The 17,467-nt window shown below is 40.6% G+C and overlaps 1 protein-coding gene across 1 annotated transcript in view; it reads right to left on the bottom strand.

The window, feature by feature from the left end:
* Nucleotides 1–17,467, bottom strand: part of LPL (lipoprotein lipase) — a 29,802-nt gene that overhangs the window by 10,172 nt on the left and 2,163 nt on the right. Inside the window, exons 3-7 of the mRNA XM_011939789.1 lie at nt 9,295–9,455; nt 5,763–5,942; nt 4,214–4,325; nt 3,297–3,530; nt 1,440–1,682 (exon numbers count right to left, since the gene is read on the bottom strand). Of these exons, the coding sequence (XP_011795179.1) occupies nt 1,440–1,682; nt 3,297–3,530; nt 4,214–4,325; nt 5,763–5,942; nt 9,295–9,455 (930 nt within the window). The remainder of the gene's footprint in view (nt 1–1,439; nt 1,683–3,296; nt 3,531–4,213; nt 4,326–5,762; nt 5,943–9,294; nt 9,456–17,467) is intronic.

Below are 17,467 nucleotides of genomic sequence, written 5' to 3'. Positions count from 1 at the left end.
CCGGCTAGTTTTTTTGTATTTTTTAGTAGAGACGGGGTTTCACTGTGTTCGCCAGGATGGTCTCGATCTCCTGACCTCGTGATTCGCCCGTCTCGGCCTCCCAAAGTGCTGGGATTACAGGCTTGAGCCACCGCGCCCGGCTGGATGCCATATGTTTTACCTGGAGCCACTGTTCTTTAATATCATCCCTTCCCTCAGGTTTCCATCTGAATTCCACAAAAGCCACCCTTCCTGAAGTTGGTCCCTCTCACCAGATTTATCCAATGACCTCCTCTCCCATTTTCCCACCATTCTTTTAGATCTGGCTCTAAACAAGAGGCCAAGCTTGAAATTCAAGTGTGAAACAAACTCCTGGAAAAATGGCAATATCTTAGAAGGTGTGAGATACTCTTGCCTTCCAGGAATAGTTGCATTTAAAAGACAAATGAAGCTAAAGAGGGCAGATCACCTGAGGTCAGCGGTTTGAGACCAGCCTGGTCAACATAGTGAAATCCCCTCTTTACCAAAAAAAGAAAATTAGCTGGGCATGGTGGTGCATGCCTGTAACCCCAGCTACTCCAGAGGCTGAAGCAGGGGAATCCTTTGAACCCGGGAGGCAGAGGTTGTGGTGAGCCAAGATTGTGCCCCTCTACTCCAGCCTAGGAGAATGCTAGACTTCATCTCAAATAAAATAAAATAAAATAAAATAAATAAATAAATAAATAAATAAGACAGATGGTCCTTGCCTTTATGTAAGTCATGAACTTTCTGTAAAGGGCCAGGGAGTAAATATTTTAGGCTCTGTGGGCTATCAACTCTGTTATGGTGGCATGAAACCAGCCTTTGCCAGTATGGTCATGAGTGTGTGTGGCCGTGTCCTAATAAAACTTTGCATGAGCACATAGAGGGGAACAACAGACACTGGGGCCTCCCAGAGGGTGGGAGGAGGGAGAGCTTCAGGAAAAATAACTAATGGGTACTAGGATTAATACCTGGGTGATGGAATAATCTGGACAACAAACTCCCATGTCACAAGTTTACCTATTTAGCAAACCTGCATATGTACCCCTGAACTTAAAAACTATTTACAAAAGCAGGAAGTAGGCTGGATTTGGCATAAGGGTTATAGTTTGTTGACCCCAGGTGGATGGTTCCAAATGAGCTCTGAGCTCTGTGCTGACAGCCTAGCCCATGCTAATGGCCACATTTACAGGGGAGGGCAGCGAGCAAGGCTGCAAATCCCAGGCTGGGCACTGGGGCCTTGCTGCCAATGGGAATTAGGAGCCTCAGGCAAATGGATCAATGTAACTCCCTATCAACAGAAACACCACTGAGGGCTCAGAGTTTAGTAATATCAGTCATCGTCTGTGTTCCAATGGACAGAATCAGTACATGCGATGCAGTGAGCATGATAAAATGGGACTCCTTGATTTCCTTATTTACAACAGTCTCCAGCCTACCTTTGTAGGGCATCTGAGAACGAGTCTTCAGGTACATCTTGCTGCTTCTTTTGGCTCTGACTTTATTGATCTCATAGCCCAGATTGTTGCAGCGGTTCTTTCTACAACTCAAGCAGAGCCCTTTCTCAAAGGCTTCCTTGGAACTGCACCTGTAGGCCTTACTTGGATTTTCTTCATTCAATAAGGAGTCAATGAAGAGATGAATGGAGCGCTCATGGGAGCATTTGACTAGCTGGTCCACATCTGGGTAAAAAAGAGACACAAAGATTGTATCTCAGCAGAAATCCACAGTGTGTGTTTCATTTGGCGTGTCTAAAATAGGTTAGGTGTGGCGTTAGAATAAAAGGACCCAAGGATATAGTCCTGTGCATTTATGATCGTAGGCCCTATTTCAGGAAATATTCTTGGTGGTAGCGGCCCACGCACCTCCAAGACAGTGAAAGTTGCAAGTTCACAGGGAATTTTTGACTTTCATGCTTCTTATATTTATGTGTATATTTATGAAGCTGTAATAAGCCTCCAAGGTGGAGGTTGATTTCCTTGTTTATCACATCATTCTCTTATATTGAAAGTGTCTAACACTTCTAGGTGCTTCTAGAAACATACATGCCCCTTGCCTTACAATATATTTTTCCTAAGTTAAAAATACTGTAAGTCGAAATGCACTTAATTCCCCCAAACCCATCATAATGTTAAAAAGTTTTAAGTCAAACCATCATATATATATATACACCTGCTTCTCAACTTACAGTGGGGTTATGGCCCAATCGTAAATTTTTTTTTTTTGTATTTCTAGAAACCACATCTTAAGAGGGTAATTGTTAAATGGATTGTATTTTATCATTGATATTATGTATAATTGAGGATTCTGCCCCTACTAACACTCTTTTACATCAAATGAACCATAGAAATAATTAGCAATGCCATAAGAATGAGTTCCTTGTATGTTTTTAGGACAATTGAAAATAGTAACTTTATGCTGTAAGTTCTATAACATGTGCACAAAAATAATGAGAATATCCTAGGTAGGTCCCAATATCCATAAAGTATGCAAAGGGCCCTTAAAAATAAATCATAAGCTGGACATGGCGGTTCACAGCTGTAATCCCAGAACTTCGGGAGGCTGAGGCAGGAGGATCACTTGAGGCCAGGAGTTTGAGACCAGCCTGGGCAATATTGCAAGTCCCCTGTTTTTACAAAAAACAAAAACATTAGCCAGGTATGGGGATGTGTGCCTGTAGTTCCAGATACTTGGGAGTCTATGGCAGGAGGATCGCTTGAGCCTAGAAGTTCAAGGCCACACTGAACTTTGATTGTGTCACTGCACCCCAACTTGGGCAATAGAACAAGGCTCTGTCTCAAAAAAAAAAAAAGAAAAAGAAAAAAATCATAAATTTAACGCAAGCTAACATTATTAAAGTAAAACATTAAGCCAACATTATGTTCTGAAAATTTTGGAAGATTTATACTAATTAACATCTCCTTCCATTCCAATAACATCTACAATCCTTCTATTGGCTTTGCAACTACATTCAAGGTATGACAACATGTGGCCAGATAGCATTTTATGATGCCATTATTGAGGTCAGTGGAGTTTTCCTGTTTAAATCTCACCTTTTTCTCTTGCTACTGTAAGTGCACTGCTCAATGTAGTCTACAATATAGTAAATAAAAGATAAAATGTCTGTTTGCCTGGCTGTAAGGTGGTCATGCTGAACATTGCAGAATTCTTCAGAAACATAATTTGGCCAAATGTGTATATGAAAACTACATACTTTGGAGCTACTGGGTAGGACTTTGGGTCAATAAGGGTTAAGGATAAGAGTCACATTTAATTCACTTCTAAATAATATTTACCTCCAAGGCCTCTCTCTGCAATCACGCGAATAGCTTCTCCAATGTTACATCCTGGCTGAAAAGTGCCTCCATTCGGGTAAATGTCAACATGCCCAACTGGTTTCTGGATTCCAATGCTTCGGCCAGGGGACCCTCTGGTGAATGTGTGTAAGACGTCTACAAAATCCGCATCATCAGGAGAAAGGCGACTCGGAGCTTCTGCATACTCAAAGTTAGGTCCTGCTGGATCAAGGCCTTAAAAGGGAAAAAACAGGTCCACAAATTTGTAAATTTCCATTCGTGTGATATTCGTATGTCACTACTCATCATTTGAATACACTGGCAGCTGTTTAGATTCTTATCCTTTCCTGTTCTGTAGTCACTGGATCTTTACTTAGACATAAAAGGAGGCTTGGCTCCTTCTACAATGAATTTGAGTCTCTTAGCCTTATACAGCAGTTTTCACTCAGGATGGCTGGATTTCCTTTTGTAGATCATTTTGAATACGTTGAGAAGATGTATAAACAGCGGTGGGTTCTTTCTCTCTGTGTGTAAGCCACACCTTTGCCTAGATGCCTGTCCTCTTTCTAAGTGGCCTCTGGAATTGGTCCTTTTTCTTTTCTCCTCGTACTGATGTGCATTACAGTACGAAAACACAGAGCTGAGAGTGGAGGGAAACAGGCTTCCCAGAGAAATCTGCAGGTATTGTGTGTAATTCTGCTTTATTTCTGTGCTGTTGCCAGTGGATAGTAAGCCCATCAGAGCATCTGTATTTTCTCTTATCCCTAATAAAGAGCCCTACAATGAGGTAATCAAGTGCTGGGCATATCTCCTGGAAGAACACCACACACGTGGGTATTTAACAAAATTTGTTCTGATTCTGTCTCAGAATGACAGTCTTCTCAACTCTTATAAGACTGATGAAATTTCTTTCTTACCAGTAATTCTGTTGACTTTCTTATTGGTCAGACTTCCTGCAATACCAGCAGCATGGGCTCCGAGGCTGTATCCCAAGAGATGGACATTGTCCAGAGGGTAGTTAAACTCCTCCTTTGGAAGAGAAAAAGAAAACAAAGGTTCTTATAATTCTGCCAAAAACCAAAACTAAAAGAAACAAAATGAACATAAATATTGTTTTCAAAATATAGGAAATACTGAAAACTAATTCTACTTATTTTAATTTTGTGTTACGGATAAGAGAGAGAAAATATTCTCTGTTGTTAAAATTTTCTCTTTTTCTTTTGTTTCACTGTTCCATAAACGAATCCAGTATAGATTTTCTCTTCCTTTAATAACAGATTGAAATTACAATGTTTTTCTATGCATCTGAAATAGTATTATTATGTATATAATATATGCATATGTTTGTGTTTGTCTTTGCATATATACCCATATACTACATGTACAAACATATACACATATACATATATATATGCATGCATAGACTGAACTCTGATTGTGTCACTGCACCCCAACTTGGGCAATAGAACAAGGCTCTGTCTCAAAAAAAAAAAAAAAGAAAAAATCATAAATGCATGCATAGACATATATATATATGTATATGTGTATATGTTTGTACATGTAGTATATGGGTATATATTTTCCCATTATTCCTTACTCTGAATACCTGAATCACTTTATCACTGAAGGTTAGCCAAGCAATGACAGACTCAGGAAACATTACAGTGGAAGGGATCAGAGACACATGGTCCAACCCCTCATTTAACAGGTGAGAAGCCTGAGCCCCAGGGAGGTGATCCCATTTGCCCATGTTCATTTGCCTGGTCAGCAAAAAAGATAAGACAAGAACTTTTATCATTTATGGTCAGTCTAATAAATACAGCCTATTTTTTACTTCCAATTACCTGGTTAAAATAATTTGCCTCGGTCAGAGTATTAGCTTCTTTCCAACCCCAAGATACTTTTCAGAGGTACTTTTCAGGGGATCGTCTGAAAAAGTGGGTCTCTTGCAGCTAAGTCAGAACTCCAGACCTCAGTTCCCTTCTATCCTATGCACCTTCCCTTCCAACATCTTCCTAGCTCAATTCCATCACTCTCCCAATGTTCAACAAAAAGATTCATCCTATTTCACACTAAAGAATAAGTACTATCAATATTTTTCATGAAAGAGATTGGTATGTCAAGGTGAGGATAAGATGTCCATGGGCCAGCCAACTGGTGGGGAAGGATTTGGCTGAACACACCATCTTTCCTCTGTCCGAAAATCACAAGCTTTTGTCTGTTGGATCTATTCACTATGAAAATATCAAACTATAGAGCAGGGCAGGACTATTTATTGGACTTACAGTCTATTCTTATCAAAATGTTGCTTTTGGATATAAAATAATGCCCATGCTCATTCTGAAGATTTGAAATGCCCCCAGAAAATCTTTACATCTAAGAGAAAAGGAAGAAAGAACAGCCATTTGTCTGGCTCCAGTCAAAGACACTGTTTTGGACACTTAAGTCTACTTCTCCCAGTCTTACCTCCATCCAGTTGATAAACCGGGCCACGTCCTGTCCCACCAGTTTGGTATAGCCCGCGGACACTGGGTAATGCTGCTGAGCCCGTGACAGCCAGTCCACCACAATGACGTTGGAGTCTGGTTCTCTCTTGTACAGGGCGGCCACAAGTTTTGGCACCCAACTCTCATACATTCCTGTTACCTGAAGATGATGACACAAGCTTTCTTAAAATACCCACCTACCATTTGTCATGGATACCTCAGCCCAATACACCTGCGTGAAATGGAAAAAAACAAACTTGGAAGGAAGCCCGTTGGCACAGACAGAAAAAATCAAATAACAGAAGAGTGTTCAGAGACAGGTCTGTCCCTTCCAAGGCAGATCTAAGTATGCCAGGAAGGCGTTGAGTTGAGGAACAGCAGATTGGAGTTTACCATGCTTTCCATTTAAAAAGTATACTTTAGACATTCAGTAAAATTTTGATATCATTTATACTATTAAGAGGAAAGATTGGTCTGAATGCAAAGCAGGTCTTTGAGGAAACTAGCAGGAGCACCTGGCTAGGAGCAGAACCCTGAGGAATTGGTCCAGTCCCACACGCCTTCGCCTCCCTTCAAGGTTGGGGCGTTGGGCACCCTTTGTAGTTGGCTTTCAAGATCAAGAGAAGATGATGTCATTTCTTCAGAATGTAATGTTAATGGCTCCCTGTTTCAGCCAGGATCCCCTACTTCACAATGGGAACCCTGTACTTAAAGCCAATGACATCCAAGCAAGTGGCAAAGCTCCAAGATAGCTGTGTCTAAGCAACATGCTGGGATGCATCACATGCATGCTACATGCTAAGCATTCTTTTGGGAATCTCATGACACAGCTAGAGAGCCTCCTCAGTTCCCTTCATCTGCGCCCGTGAGTCCCCAGGCAGCTTATTTCAGATAAAGCAAGAAAACTGGGTTTACTCTAGGCCCCTATTAGAAGTTTTTCTGTACTACCAGTGTTTCTCTTTTCTTTGTCCTCCCTCCCTTCCTCCTTACCTCCCTCCCTTCCTTCTTTCCCTCCTTCCTTCCTTTTTTTCCCCCTCCTTTCTTTCCCTCCTTTCTTTCCTTTCTTTTGGCAGAGTCTCACTGTCTCACCCAGGCTGGAGTGCAGTGGCATGATCTCAGATCACTGCAACCTCTGCCTCCTTGGTTCAAGCAATTCTCCTGCCTCAGCCTCCTGAGTAGCTGGGACTACAAGCACGTACCACCACACCTGGCTATTTTTTTTTTAGTAGAGATGGGGTTTCCCCATGTTGGCCAGGCTGGTCTCAAACTCCTGACCTCCAGTGATCTGCCTGCCTTGGCCTCCCAAAGTGCTGGGATCACAGGCATGAGCCACTGCTCCTGGCCCAGTGTTTCTAAGTTAAGCAATCTAAAAGGGCTGGTCATCCAACTTACTCCTACAGTGGCTGACACTTTTATTAACTGCACAATAGCTAATTGAATCCTTTCTTTCTGATCAACATAAAATAGTGATGTAAGTAACCACAAACAAAGCGAGTGAAAAATTCAAGTACTCACCTTCCTCAACTCAAAAAGGGTCTTATTTTCTAAGTTCTTTCAATCTGAGTGTTTCTTCTGAGGTTCAAGAATTACTGTGTTTTAAATCTTTGGTTTTTAGACATGCAGCTGAACTGAAGCCCTGCCTGCTGCCTGTACCAGGTGGGCCACCTGACCCTGCCAGTGAGTTCACTGAGATAATCAAGATCAGTGTGGCTGGCTTAATTCTTGCACAGACCCAACTCAGTCCCACAGCCAGACAACAGTCTTTGGGCTCAAGAACTCAGAATGCCTGGACACATGATATGAAAGATATAGGTGGGCTTAGTGGGGCAGTAGGACCAATGATAGGAAGCGGCACCATCTGTTGATACTGGGTTGGTCATGTCATCTTGGTATGAAAAAGAAACGTTTTCTTCCATAACTTCCCAAAGTATAAAATTCTCTCAGGGATAAGATTGAGATGCCTGAGATCCTCAATTTATTTCTGTTGTATAAGTGCATTTATTAACCTCAGATTTTTTGAAAAGTATTAAAAGTCAATTTCTACATACAACCAAAGGGCCTCTAAAGATTCCTTTTTTCGGGGCCAGACGCAATGGCTCACACCCGTAATCCCAACACTTGGGAGGCCAAGGTGGGTGGATCACTTGAGGTCAGGAGTTCGACACCAGCCTAGCCAGCAGGTGAAACCCCGCTTGTGCTAAAAATACCAAAATTAGCTGGGTGTGGTGGTGGGTGCCTGTAGTCCCAGCCAGTCGGGAAGCTGAGGCAGGAAAATCTCTTGAGCCCAGGTGGCAGAGGTTGCAGTGAGCTGCGATCGTGCCACTGCACTCCAGCCTGGGCAATAGAGTGAGACTCCGTCTCAAAAAAGAAGATTCCTTTTTCCTACTTATACCTATTTAAATATAAAAGGATTTATGTTTAAGAATTTGAGCTTTTATCACAATATTGAATTTACTATGTTAACATAGTAAATGGCTATATTTTAGTAAACATCTGTGTGAATTCTGTTGGTAGTAGTCTTCATGTCTATAAAAATTGTAGCAATTGTCCTCCTCAGTCAATAACAAAGTCACTTAAATTATATAGGAAAGGAAATGTGGACTAGATGAATGTTATTTTTAGCTAGTTCTCACTAGAAATTAGTATTATAATATTCACAAGCTCTGACATAATGGATAGATAATATATCTTTTACAATCCATTTTACATAAATCCTTTTAAATAAATTACACAGTCTACTCACTTGGAATTGAAACATTTTAAAACAAACTAAGCAAGAACTACATAACGTAAAGTGACCATGTGACATATTAGAGGGAGGACTTTTATCAATATTTTTTTAAAGTAAATTTAATCACAGTTTCACTTTTTCTAATCATCTGGCATGTCAGTTCCCGGCCCAACCCTTTTTTAAAAAATTTCTAGAAAAGTTTCCTAAAGTTCACAAGTGAAAATTTTGGAAGTAGAGTGTTCTTAGGAATAGGTAGTGCAACCTCTGCTTTACAGATCAGTAAATGGAGGCTCAGAGATGACAAGTGACTTGATCCATAGCACAGAGCTGGAGAATGGCAAAGCCAACATGTACCCCACACTTCCTCACTCCGCTCCAGCCCTCTCCTCACTCTTCCATGCTGCCTTCTTTAGAAAGGTTCTCCTGGCAATGTGCTGGATGATGCAGGATCATGCCAGGGTTCCACTGGTTCTCCACAGCAATTACCTATCTTCTGCTCTGTAGCTGGGCAAAGCGTCCTTTACCCACCTCGCAGGAAGCTCTGACTCAAGAGCACCAACTAGGTACGGTGTTAAAATGAAGGCTGGCACTGCCTAGGGGGAGTTCTCATGAACCTGTGGCTTCAGATCCCACCTGAGCCAGAACTGTGTTTATTCAAGTGTAAAGGAGAGCCACGCGAGATATGGGGTGTGGACCCGTCACTGGCTCCCCAACAACTAGGGCAGGCCCGTCAGGATACCTCACCACCCTAATCCCCTCTTCCCCAAAGAGTCTCCCTTACCGTCCAGCCGTGGATCACCATGAAGGTTTTGCTGCTGTGATTGAAGTGACAGGTCGCCACAGACTCTGCTACTCCAGGAATGAGGTGGCAAGTGTCCTCAGCTGTGTCTTCAGGGGTCCTTAGGGCAAATTTACTTTCGATGTCGATAAAATCTCTTCTTTCTGAAAAAGAAAAATTGGATATGAGGTTGGTTAACTGGAGGGTTGCTTGGTTTTATCCATTGGAATGGTATATTTTAGGTTCACAGGTAACCACCGCTGATGCTATTTTTGTTTCTGAAGTGTTTTCAAAAACAAATGTGGATTGCAAGAGAACAACAGATCCTCCAACGTTGAGCAAAGTTGATAGACCACCTTAACTCTGAATTAAGATTGTCACCATTGACCTCTCCTAAGTCTTCCAGCCTTTCCTGAAGCTCTCCTTAGTCGGGGTGTGTGTGTGTATGTTCATGATTTCAAGTAAGTGAACTGCTATTTGGGGATTCCTCAGTTAATTCTATCTTCTCTCAAGACATGAATTTAAGTGACTTGGCCAAGGTTACCCAGGTATTAGTGGGAGGGTGAGGATCAGAACCAGGTCTCTCAATTCTACTTCGAAGCTCCCTTTCCTGGAGAACGTTGACTCATGCATGACTCTTATGTGCTATAGTTCCACTATTTGTGGGGGGGGGTTTTGTTTTGTTTTATTTTTTGAGACAGGGTCTCTTTCTGTGTCCCAGGTCAAAGGAGTGCAGTGATGCGATCTTGGCTCACTGCACCGTAAACCTCAAGTGATCCTCCCACCTCAGCTTCCTGAGTAGCTGGGACCACAGGCATGTGCCACCACACCAGGCTAATTTGCATTTATTGTAGAGATGAAGTTTCACCATGTTGCCCAGGGTGGTCTCTTATTTCCTGAGCTCAAGTGATCCACCCACCTCAGCCTCCTAAACTGCTGGGATTACAGGCATGAGCCACCAGATCTGGTTAATTTTTGTATTTTTAGTAGAGATGAGGTTTCACCGTGTTGGCCAGGCTGGTCTCAAACTCCTGGCCTCAAGTGATTTACCTGCCTCAGCCTCCTGAAGTGCTGGGATTACTAGTGTGAGCCATCAGGCTGGGCCTCTAGTTTTAATAAAATAATTAAAAAAAATTTTTTTTTAAAGAAAAGTTGGAAGCATGAGGAAGCTTTTGTATGAAACTGTTCCCACTCCTATGGCAAGATATACTTCAAAATGTTCTAAGAAATCATTTAGTAGGTTGTCTAGAAATACTCGTGCTGTGTATGAGCCATGGTTAATTCTCTCCCCAAGTATTTATTTTCCCACTATATCATTACAATCTTCCACACAAAGGTCAAACTTGAAAACCACAGCAAAGCTTGTTGTAGAAAGGGTTCAGTTTGGCTCTTCATAGTTAATCCCCAACTTGGTGAGAAGAGAACTTTGAAACTATGGACAATAATATAAATGCTGCTAAATCTTCATGGGGTACAGTGAATAGTTGAAGTAAATTATATTGCAAATAAAATCAGACTTCACAAAGAAGAGCACAATCAAAGGGAAGTTATGTTAAAGGAAATCATTTAATTTTCAAGTAAAAAAGTAAAAAAAGAAAACAACCCATAAATCCTACCTATTTATTATAAGAAGGTAATAATTTGTAGATTGTAGATTTTGCCATTCAAACTTTCAGGAGATTCATGAGGCTGCTAGGACTACTTCTCTTTTCTTAATCTAAATTTGCTCTTTTTTTTTCAACTCAAAATTTAAAAATCTGTAATATCAAAATAACTGCAGAAGTCAGGCCAATAATAAAAATAAGAGTGGCATAGTAACAACAGGGAAAATACAGGCATTTGAGCAAATCAAAACCACAATGAGATACCATCTCACATCAGTTAGAATGGCGATCATTAAAAAGTCAATAAACAACAGGTGCTGGAGAGGATGTGGAGAAATAGGAATGCTTTTACACTGTTGGTGGGACTGTAAACTAGTTCAACCATTGTGGAAGCCAGTGTGGCGATTCCTCAAGGATCTAGAACTAGAAATACCAGTTGACCTAGCCATCCCATTACTGGGTATATACCCAAAGGATTATAAATCATGCTGCTATAAAGACACATGCACACGTATGTTCTTGCAGCACTATTCACAATAGCAAAGACTTGGAACCAACCCAAATGCCCATCAATGATAAACTGGATTAAGAAAATGTGGCACATATACACCATGGAATACTATGCAGCCATAAAGAAGGATGAGTTCATGACCTTTGTAGGGACATGAATGAAGCTGGAAACTACCATTCTGAGCAAACTGTCACAAGGACAGAAAACCCAACACCGCATGTTCTCACCCATAGGTGGGAACTGAACATTGAGAACACTTGGACACAGGGTAGGGAATATCACACACCGGGGCTTGTCATGGGGTCGGGGGACGGGGGAGGGATAGCATTAGGAGATATTAGGGATAGCATTAGGAGATATAATGTAAATGACGATTTAATGGGTGCAGCACACCAATATGGCACATGTATACATATGTAACCTGCACATTGTGCACATGTACCCTATAACTTAAAGTATAATAATAATGATAATAAAAAGAAAGTACAGGCATTTGAGTCAGCCTTATCTAATTATCTAGGATTGGCCAACATTTTCCTATTGAGTAATTATTTTCTAAAATTCCTTAAACACTATTGTGGTTTAAGAAATATGCAATGAGTTGATCACACACACATACACATACACATGCACATACACCTCCATCATCTAAAATGTAGGAGAAATTTCTTAATGATTGTAATTATGAGAAAAGGAGTTTTGTCACAATGAGTAAACACTCCAAGATCATTTATTCAAATAAGAGTCTATGCTAAACTATTGATCTTTAAAGCTCTTTTCATTTGCATATAGTAAAACTGCACATGAATCCATCCGTCCAACAAGAATATGCTCTCCCTCTCATCTTGATTTGAAGATGTTGGTCATCTTCTTCCTTCCCAACCAGAGAGCATTCTGTTAGCTTTACTATTTATCTAATAATGGAGAAGAGTATTGAATACTTTTGATCTAATTCTGCTTTCAGTGCCTAAGAACTTCTTTTCCTGTTCAAAAGTGCTTTAGAAAATTTAAAACTAAGTTAATTTCACCCTCTCCCACATCTTTCTACCTTAAATAGCTCATACCTCCACTCTACCAGTCTTATTTTAATATATTCTATTATCAATCTTTTTAAAGCAGAGATGATCTGAACAACCTGGCAGACAGATCTAGCTTACCAACTATTTGCCAAATTGATATTTTAAGAATATTGCTCAGTACAACTCCAGAGGCTGCCATTCACTTTTAGTTCACTTTCCCCTCGAATTATGCAATTCGATGTCCCTGGAATTGCTGGTGGTTTTGAAATGACCACAAATTTTCTTTGAAATGACCAAGACTGGCTTTGTGTAGTTCCGTGAAAAAAAAAAGTCTGTTCAATCCATAGATCCTGTACCAGATTGCATGTATGGCTCACTGACAGCTCCAGTTTCCCTCTGTTGGGTCCAGAGCATGTAATGAAAAGTAGGAAATTTACACATCCTCTAGTAAATTTGTATAGAGACTTTCATTTCACTTTTAAAGCAAATGATTTTCATTTGACAGGAAAATAGTGCCACTCTATGTGCTATGTGATGGTTTCAATTCTATGTCAGATATGAAATAGTAAATCTTATTGGCACTTAGTCAAACTTTCCTTTTCTTGGATGTTCTGATAATTTTCACACTACCTGTGTTTGCAACCCCCCGAGGATGTCTCAGTGTCCTAAAGATGAATGTGCTTCCCAAACTTCAATCAGCTCTCTAGTAACTGACTTAGACCATGTAGCGATGGGTAGGACGATGGACCCTGGCTGTGGGGCAGTCAGTATATTTAGTTGTTCCAGTGCATCCTGTGATTGCTATTGGGCAGCAGGTGGACTGATTTGATGGAGCTGTTAATAAAGAAACTACTAGTTTCCATACATGGAAATAATATAAGTGACTGCACTCATCCAGCTAGACTGTCTTTTACCATGTCCCTTAGAAATTAAGGCCACCTTAGAATTGAGAAAGAAGAGAAGAACAGGAGGAAGGGAAGGGAAGGGAACAGAAGGGAAGGGAAGGGAAGCAGGAAGGGAAGGAGGGAAGGAGGGAAGGAGGGAGGGAAGAAGGGAAGGAGGGAAGGAAGGAAGGAAGGAAGGAAGGAAAGAAGGAAAGAAAGGCAGGCCTCCAACCTGAATTTAACTTAGTATCTCTGTACCACCTGCCAATCAGGCCTCATCAGAAATGTCTGTATTAAGCACTTAGGGGAGAGTTTTGGGCAACACGCAAGTTATAAATTATGCCTTTCCTGACTATGGAATCTTTATTCCTAAATTCCTAAATAAGTAGCTACAAATCTGAGTGTGTAAACAAAGACAAAGAATTTATTCTAACATAGATAATAACTCACAGAGACAAAGTTAGGCTGAGAAGTTAAAGCACATAGACAAAGATAAATGTATAGAGGGGAAGAGTGGGAATTCTTGTTGCTAGAAAGAGGGAAGCATTGAGCATCCCAGGAAAGTAACAGATGATGCTTTAAAGGCAGATCAAAGTCATCACATGAGTGACATGAACATTTATGCAATGACATGAGGTACAAGAACTTAATGAGAATGCAATTCTCTTTGGAATTTCTATTCTCCCTTTATCTCCCCACCCCTTTCTCTCTCCCCTTTTCTCTCATTCCTACAGGACTTCCTCAGTAATTCCTTTGCTCTCTAAGACTGATAGTCATAGTTATCGACTCAGGCAGTGTTGAAGAACAAACTGAATTACTGATGTGGTCGATTTGGTGAAGAAAAACATCAATATCATGATCAGACTGAATTGATTGGTCTGTTCAGATATTCCAATGTAAACAATGCTCTTGACTTATCTAACAAACAGCTTTACTTTATTTCATTTTATTTTATTACTATTTTTTGAGACAGAGTCTTGCTCTGTCGCCCAGGCTGGAGTGCAGTGGCGTGACCTTGGCTCACTGCAAACTTTGCCTTCTGGATTCAAACCATTCTCTGCCTCAGCCTCCCAAATAGCTGGGATTAAAGGCGCCTGCCACCACGTCTGGCTATTTTTTGTATTTTTAGTAGAGATGGGGTTTCACCATCCTGTCCACGTTGGTCTTGAACTCCTGACCTCATGATCCACCCGCCTCGGCTTCCCAAAGTGCTGTGATTACAGGCGTGAGCCACTGTGCCAGCCTACTTTTTATTTTTATAAAAATTGTTTTATTAATGGAATAGTAAAAATAAATCCTGTATGTATCACGTGAATTTTACCCTGAATTTTCTCCAGTATTAGGAGTAACCTTCCACACTACTGAAAAGAGGGGTTAAAAAATAGGTTCAGAGATGTGTGTTAAAATTTCCCCACTGAATTAGACCATCAAGTGTGACTAAGCCATCATTATTTAAAGGGATATTGTGGACTGGTTAATGAAATAATTTGGTTGAGTGTCATCACATAGGCATATTTAAGTCAAGATTTTTTTAAGTGAAATACATAATGTTTACATGGTTAATCTGAGACTACTTTCTTCTTGTTGCTGAGGATGGCAAATGGAAACATCTAGTTGTCTCAAACTAACACAATGAAAGTCCATGATTACTTTGCCAACAATTGTTTTATTGGGAGGAAGGCTGCATAAACATAGGGATGCTATTCTTTTTAGTTAAAATGTAAGTGCTAACTCCTATACTATTCTTCACCATAATTAATTCTGCAGCCAATTTTTTTTCAAAGGTACATTATTGACGTCATGATAGCTGTATCTTGAATGAAGGACTGTTGAGGCTCTCTAAATGCAAATCCATTTACCTACATTCACCCTTATCCCTCCAAAAGCATCTGACTTTTCATGCTACTTAAAAGCTTCTCTAAACTTTGTACTACACTCAAATTAATCCAAGCCAGAATGGTATTACCCCTACCTGACTGCATAGAAAGAGACTTCAACATGTATGAAAACACAGATGAGCACACACACTAAAGTGGGTTGAGTGCTGTGAGCAAGGTGGCTGGATTAGACAAAGTGTGGCCACCCCAATTGGGTCATCTTTGTTCTATTCTACTGTCAAATAAAGGCGGGAGACATTTTCTTTCATTCAATCAGTCAAAATCACCAAACTACTTAGATAGCATCTGATCATTCTGAGAGCACAGACTAGGAAGAGCAAAAGGAATGAACTGGCACAAGTTTAATAGGCTCACTTCTAGCAGAACTTATATATATATATATATATCTCACCTAAGGGAATCCATTCCTTCCTTCGTAGTGGATACCTATTGTTGAGCACTCAAAGGATGTCAGTGCACACAGACAATCTTAAAATGGCCACAAGACAGCAAAGTGCAGTCATGCAGTCTAATGAACAGACATTGTTCAGAGTAAATTTCAAACTCTTAGCGTCTAAATTGGAACCCTATCCTATTAGTCCTTCAGAAACTAACGGAGCCTTCAACTTTTCCAAAGACAGAATGTGACAAAAGCACTGTGATAAAGATTTTACTCCCAGCGTTGAAAGTCTCTGTTGATAAATGGTATTTAGTTCACTGTGGTGACAAACTCATTTAATGGATAAATGATCCCAAAGCTTTACACTGATACGTGTTTTTGTTGTTTTTATTGCCATAAAAGTTGGAATTTACCTTATGTGTAAATCCAAATGGTCTCTTCATCCAGACCTTAAAAAATCATGATACTCGTGTCTTGAATACTTTCCTTACACTTTGTGATTGAAAATCATCACCAGCCATCATTTTGATGGCTGGAACATCTTCATATTTAAGTCAGTGTAGTCTTTGTGGTGGTCACAGAAGAAACTAGCTGCAAAATGTTGTAAGTTGCAAGGCACTTTCTTGAAAAATCTGGCATAAGGCAGTAAACTGTATGGCCTGGTTTTTCCTCCATAATAAAGTAAGAATAGAGAGCTGAGTTAAAAATAAGCTGCTGAAAGAAAGAGAAAATTTTCCATCACAGCTCTTCCCCCGTACCTGACTCCCACCTTTCAATACAGCTATTAATCATTCCCTCACAGAGCTCTCCTCCAGTGACATCTGCTATTTTGCTCTCCTTTGCCATCATGTTCAACTCAGAAGATAGCCTGGAAATTCACGATGGCCAGGCAAGCAGAACTTACAGCTGCTAAGCACTGACCATACTCTCCCTCTCCTAGCTCTTCACATTTCCTAATTGGGGCCATGCAGAAATGGTGGTGGCTCCCAGGACAAAGTGCCTGAGGGCAGTGCCTCTTGTTCTCATATTCTTCTTAGAAAGAATCCAGAATGAATAAGTAAACTCAAGAGCCCAGAGGAGGTGCTGCCTCTCTTTCTACCACAGTGACATCTTTCTCTCCCTAAAATTCTTACCTTCCTAGATGAATGCATCTGGGGGGAGAAAGAGGGAGAAAGTTTCTGTGATGACGGAGGCATTATATATTGGGTGAGTAGAGTGAAAGTGGAGGGGATGAGAGGCAGTTATTTCAAGTCTACTTTGAAATAATCCTTCCTTAATATATTTACAGCCAGGAAAAGCATGTGTTGGCTACAACTCAATAAACTAATTAATCACATAAGTGTCCACTTAAAGAGTCAAGAGTTACACCAGCCTCAGAGAACACTGGCCTCATCCAAACTCATCTCAGAGTTGAGGAACCTAAACCCAGAGAGGTGACACTGACTCCCAAGAATGTAGGGTCTTGAACCTGTAAGGGAGCCTAGCAAAAACTTGAATGTGACGACATATTTTGGTGCTTGTTTTGCAATGAAAATAACGTTATTCTATGGTGTGCTTTCTGAAATAAGAATTTGGAGTTCGCTCCTACCATCTTCTTGTCAGCGTTAAGCAGTACAAAGGGAAACATACCCCACCTAAGATGTTGAAGACTTTATCGAGTCTCCAGTGTTTTCAAACTGATCCAATAGAAAAGATACTTTTTTTTAATCCAATTTTGCTTTGATGGAATCTATACTTAGCGTGTGTGTGTGTGTGAGGGAGAGAGAGAGAGAGAGAGAGAGAGAGAGAGAGAGAGACTGTTACCCAGGATGAAGTGCAGTGGGATAATCACAGCCCACTGCAGCCTCCTGGAACTCCCTGGCTCAAGTGATCTCTCCTCAG

Source organism: Colobus angolensis, unplaced genomic scaffold (genome assembly GCF_000951035.1).
Source record: "Colobus angolensis palliatus isolate OR3802 unplaced genomic scaffold, Cang.pa_1.0 Scaffold184, whole genome shotgun sequence".
In the NCBI taxonomy this organism is placed as follows: domain Eukaryota; kingdom Metazoa; phylum Chordata; class Mammalia; order Primates; family Cercopithecidae; genus Colobus; species Colobus angolensis.
This window is presented reverse-complemented; position numbering and strand designations above follow the sequence as displayed.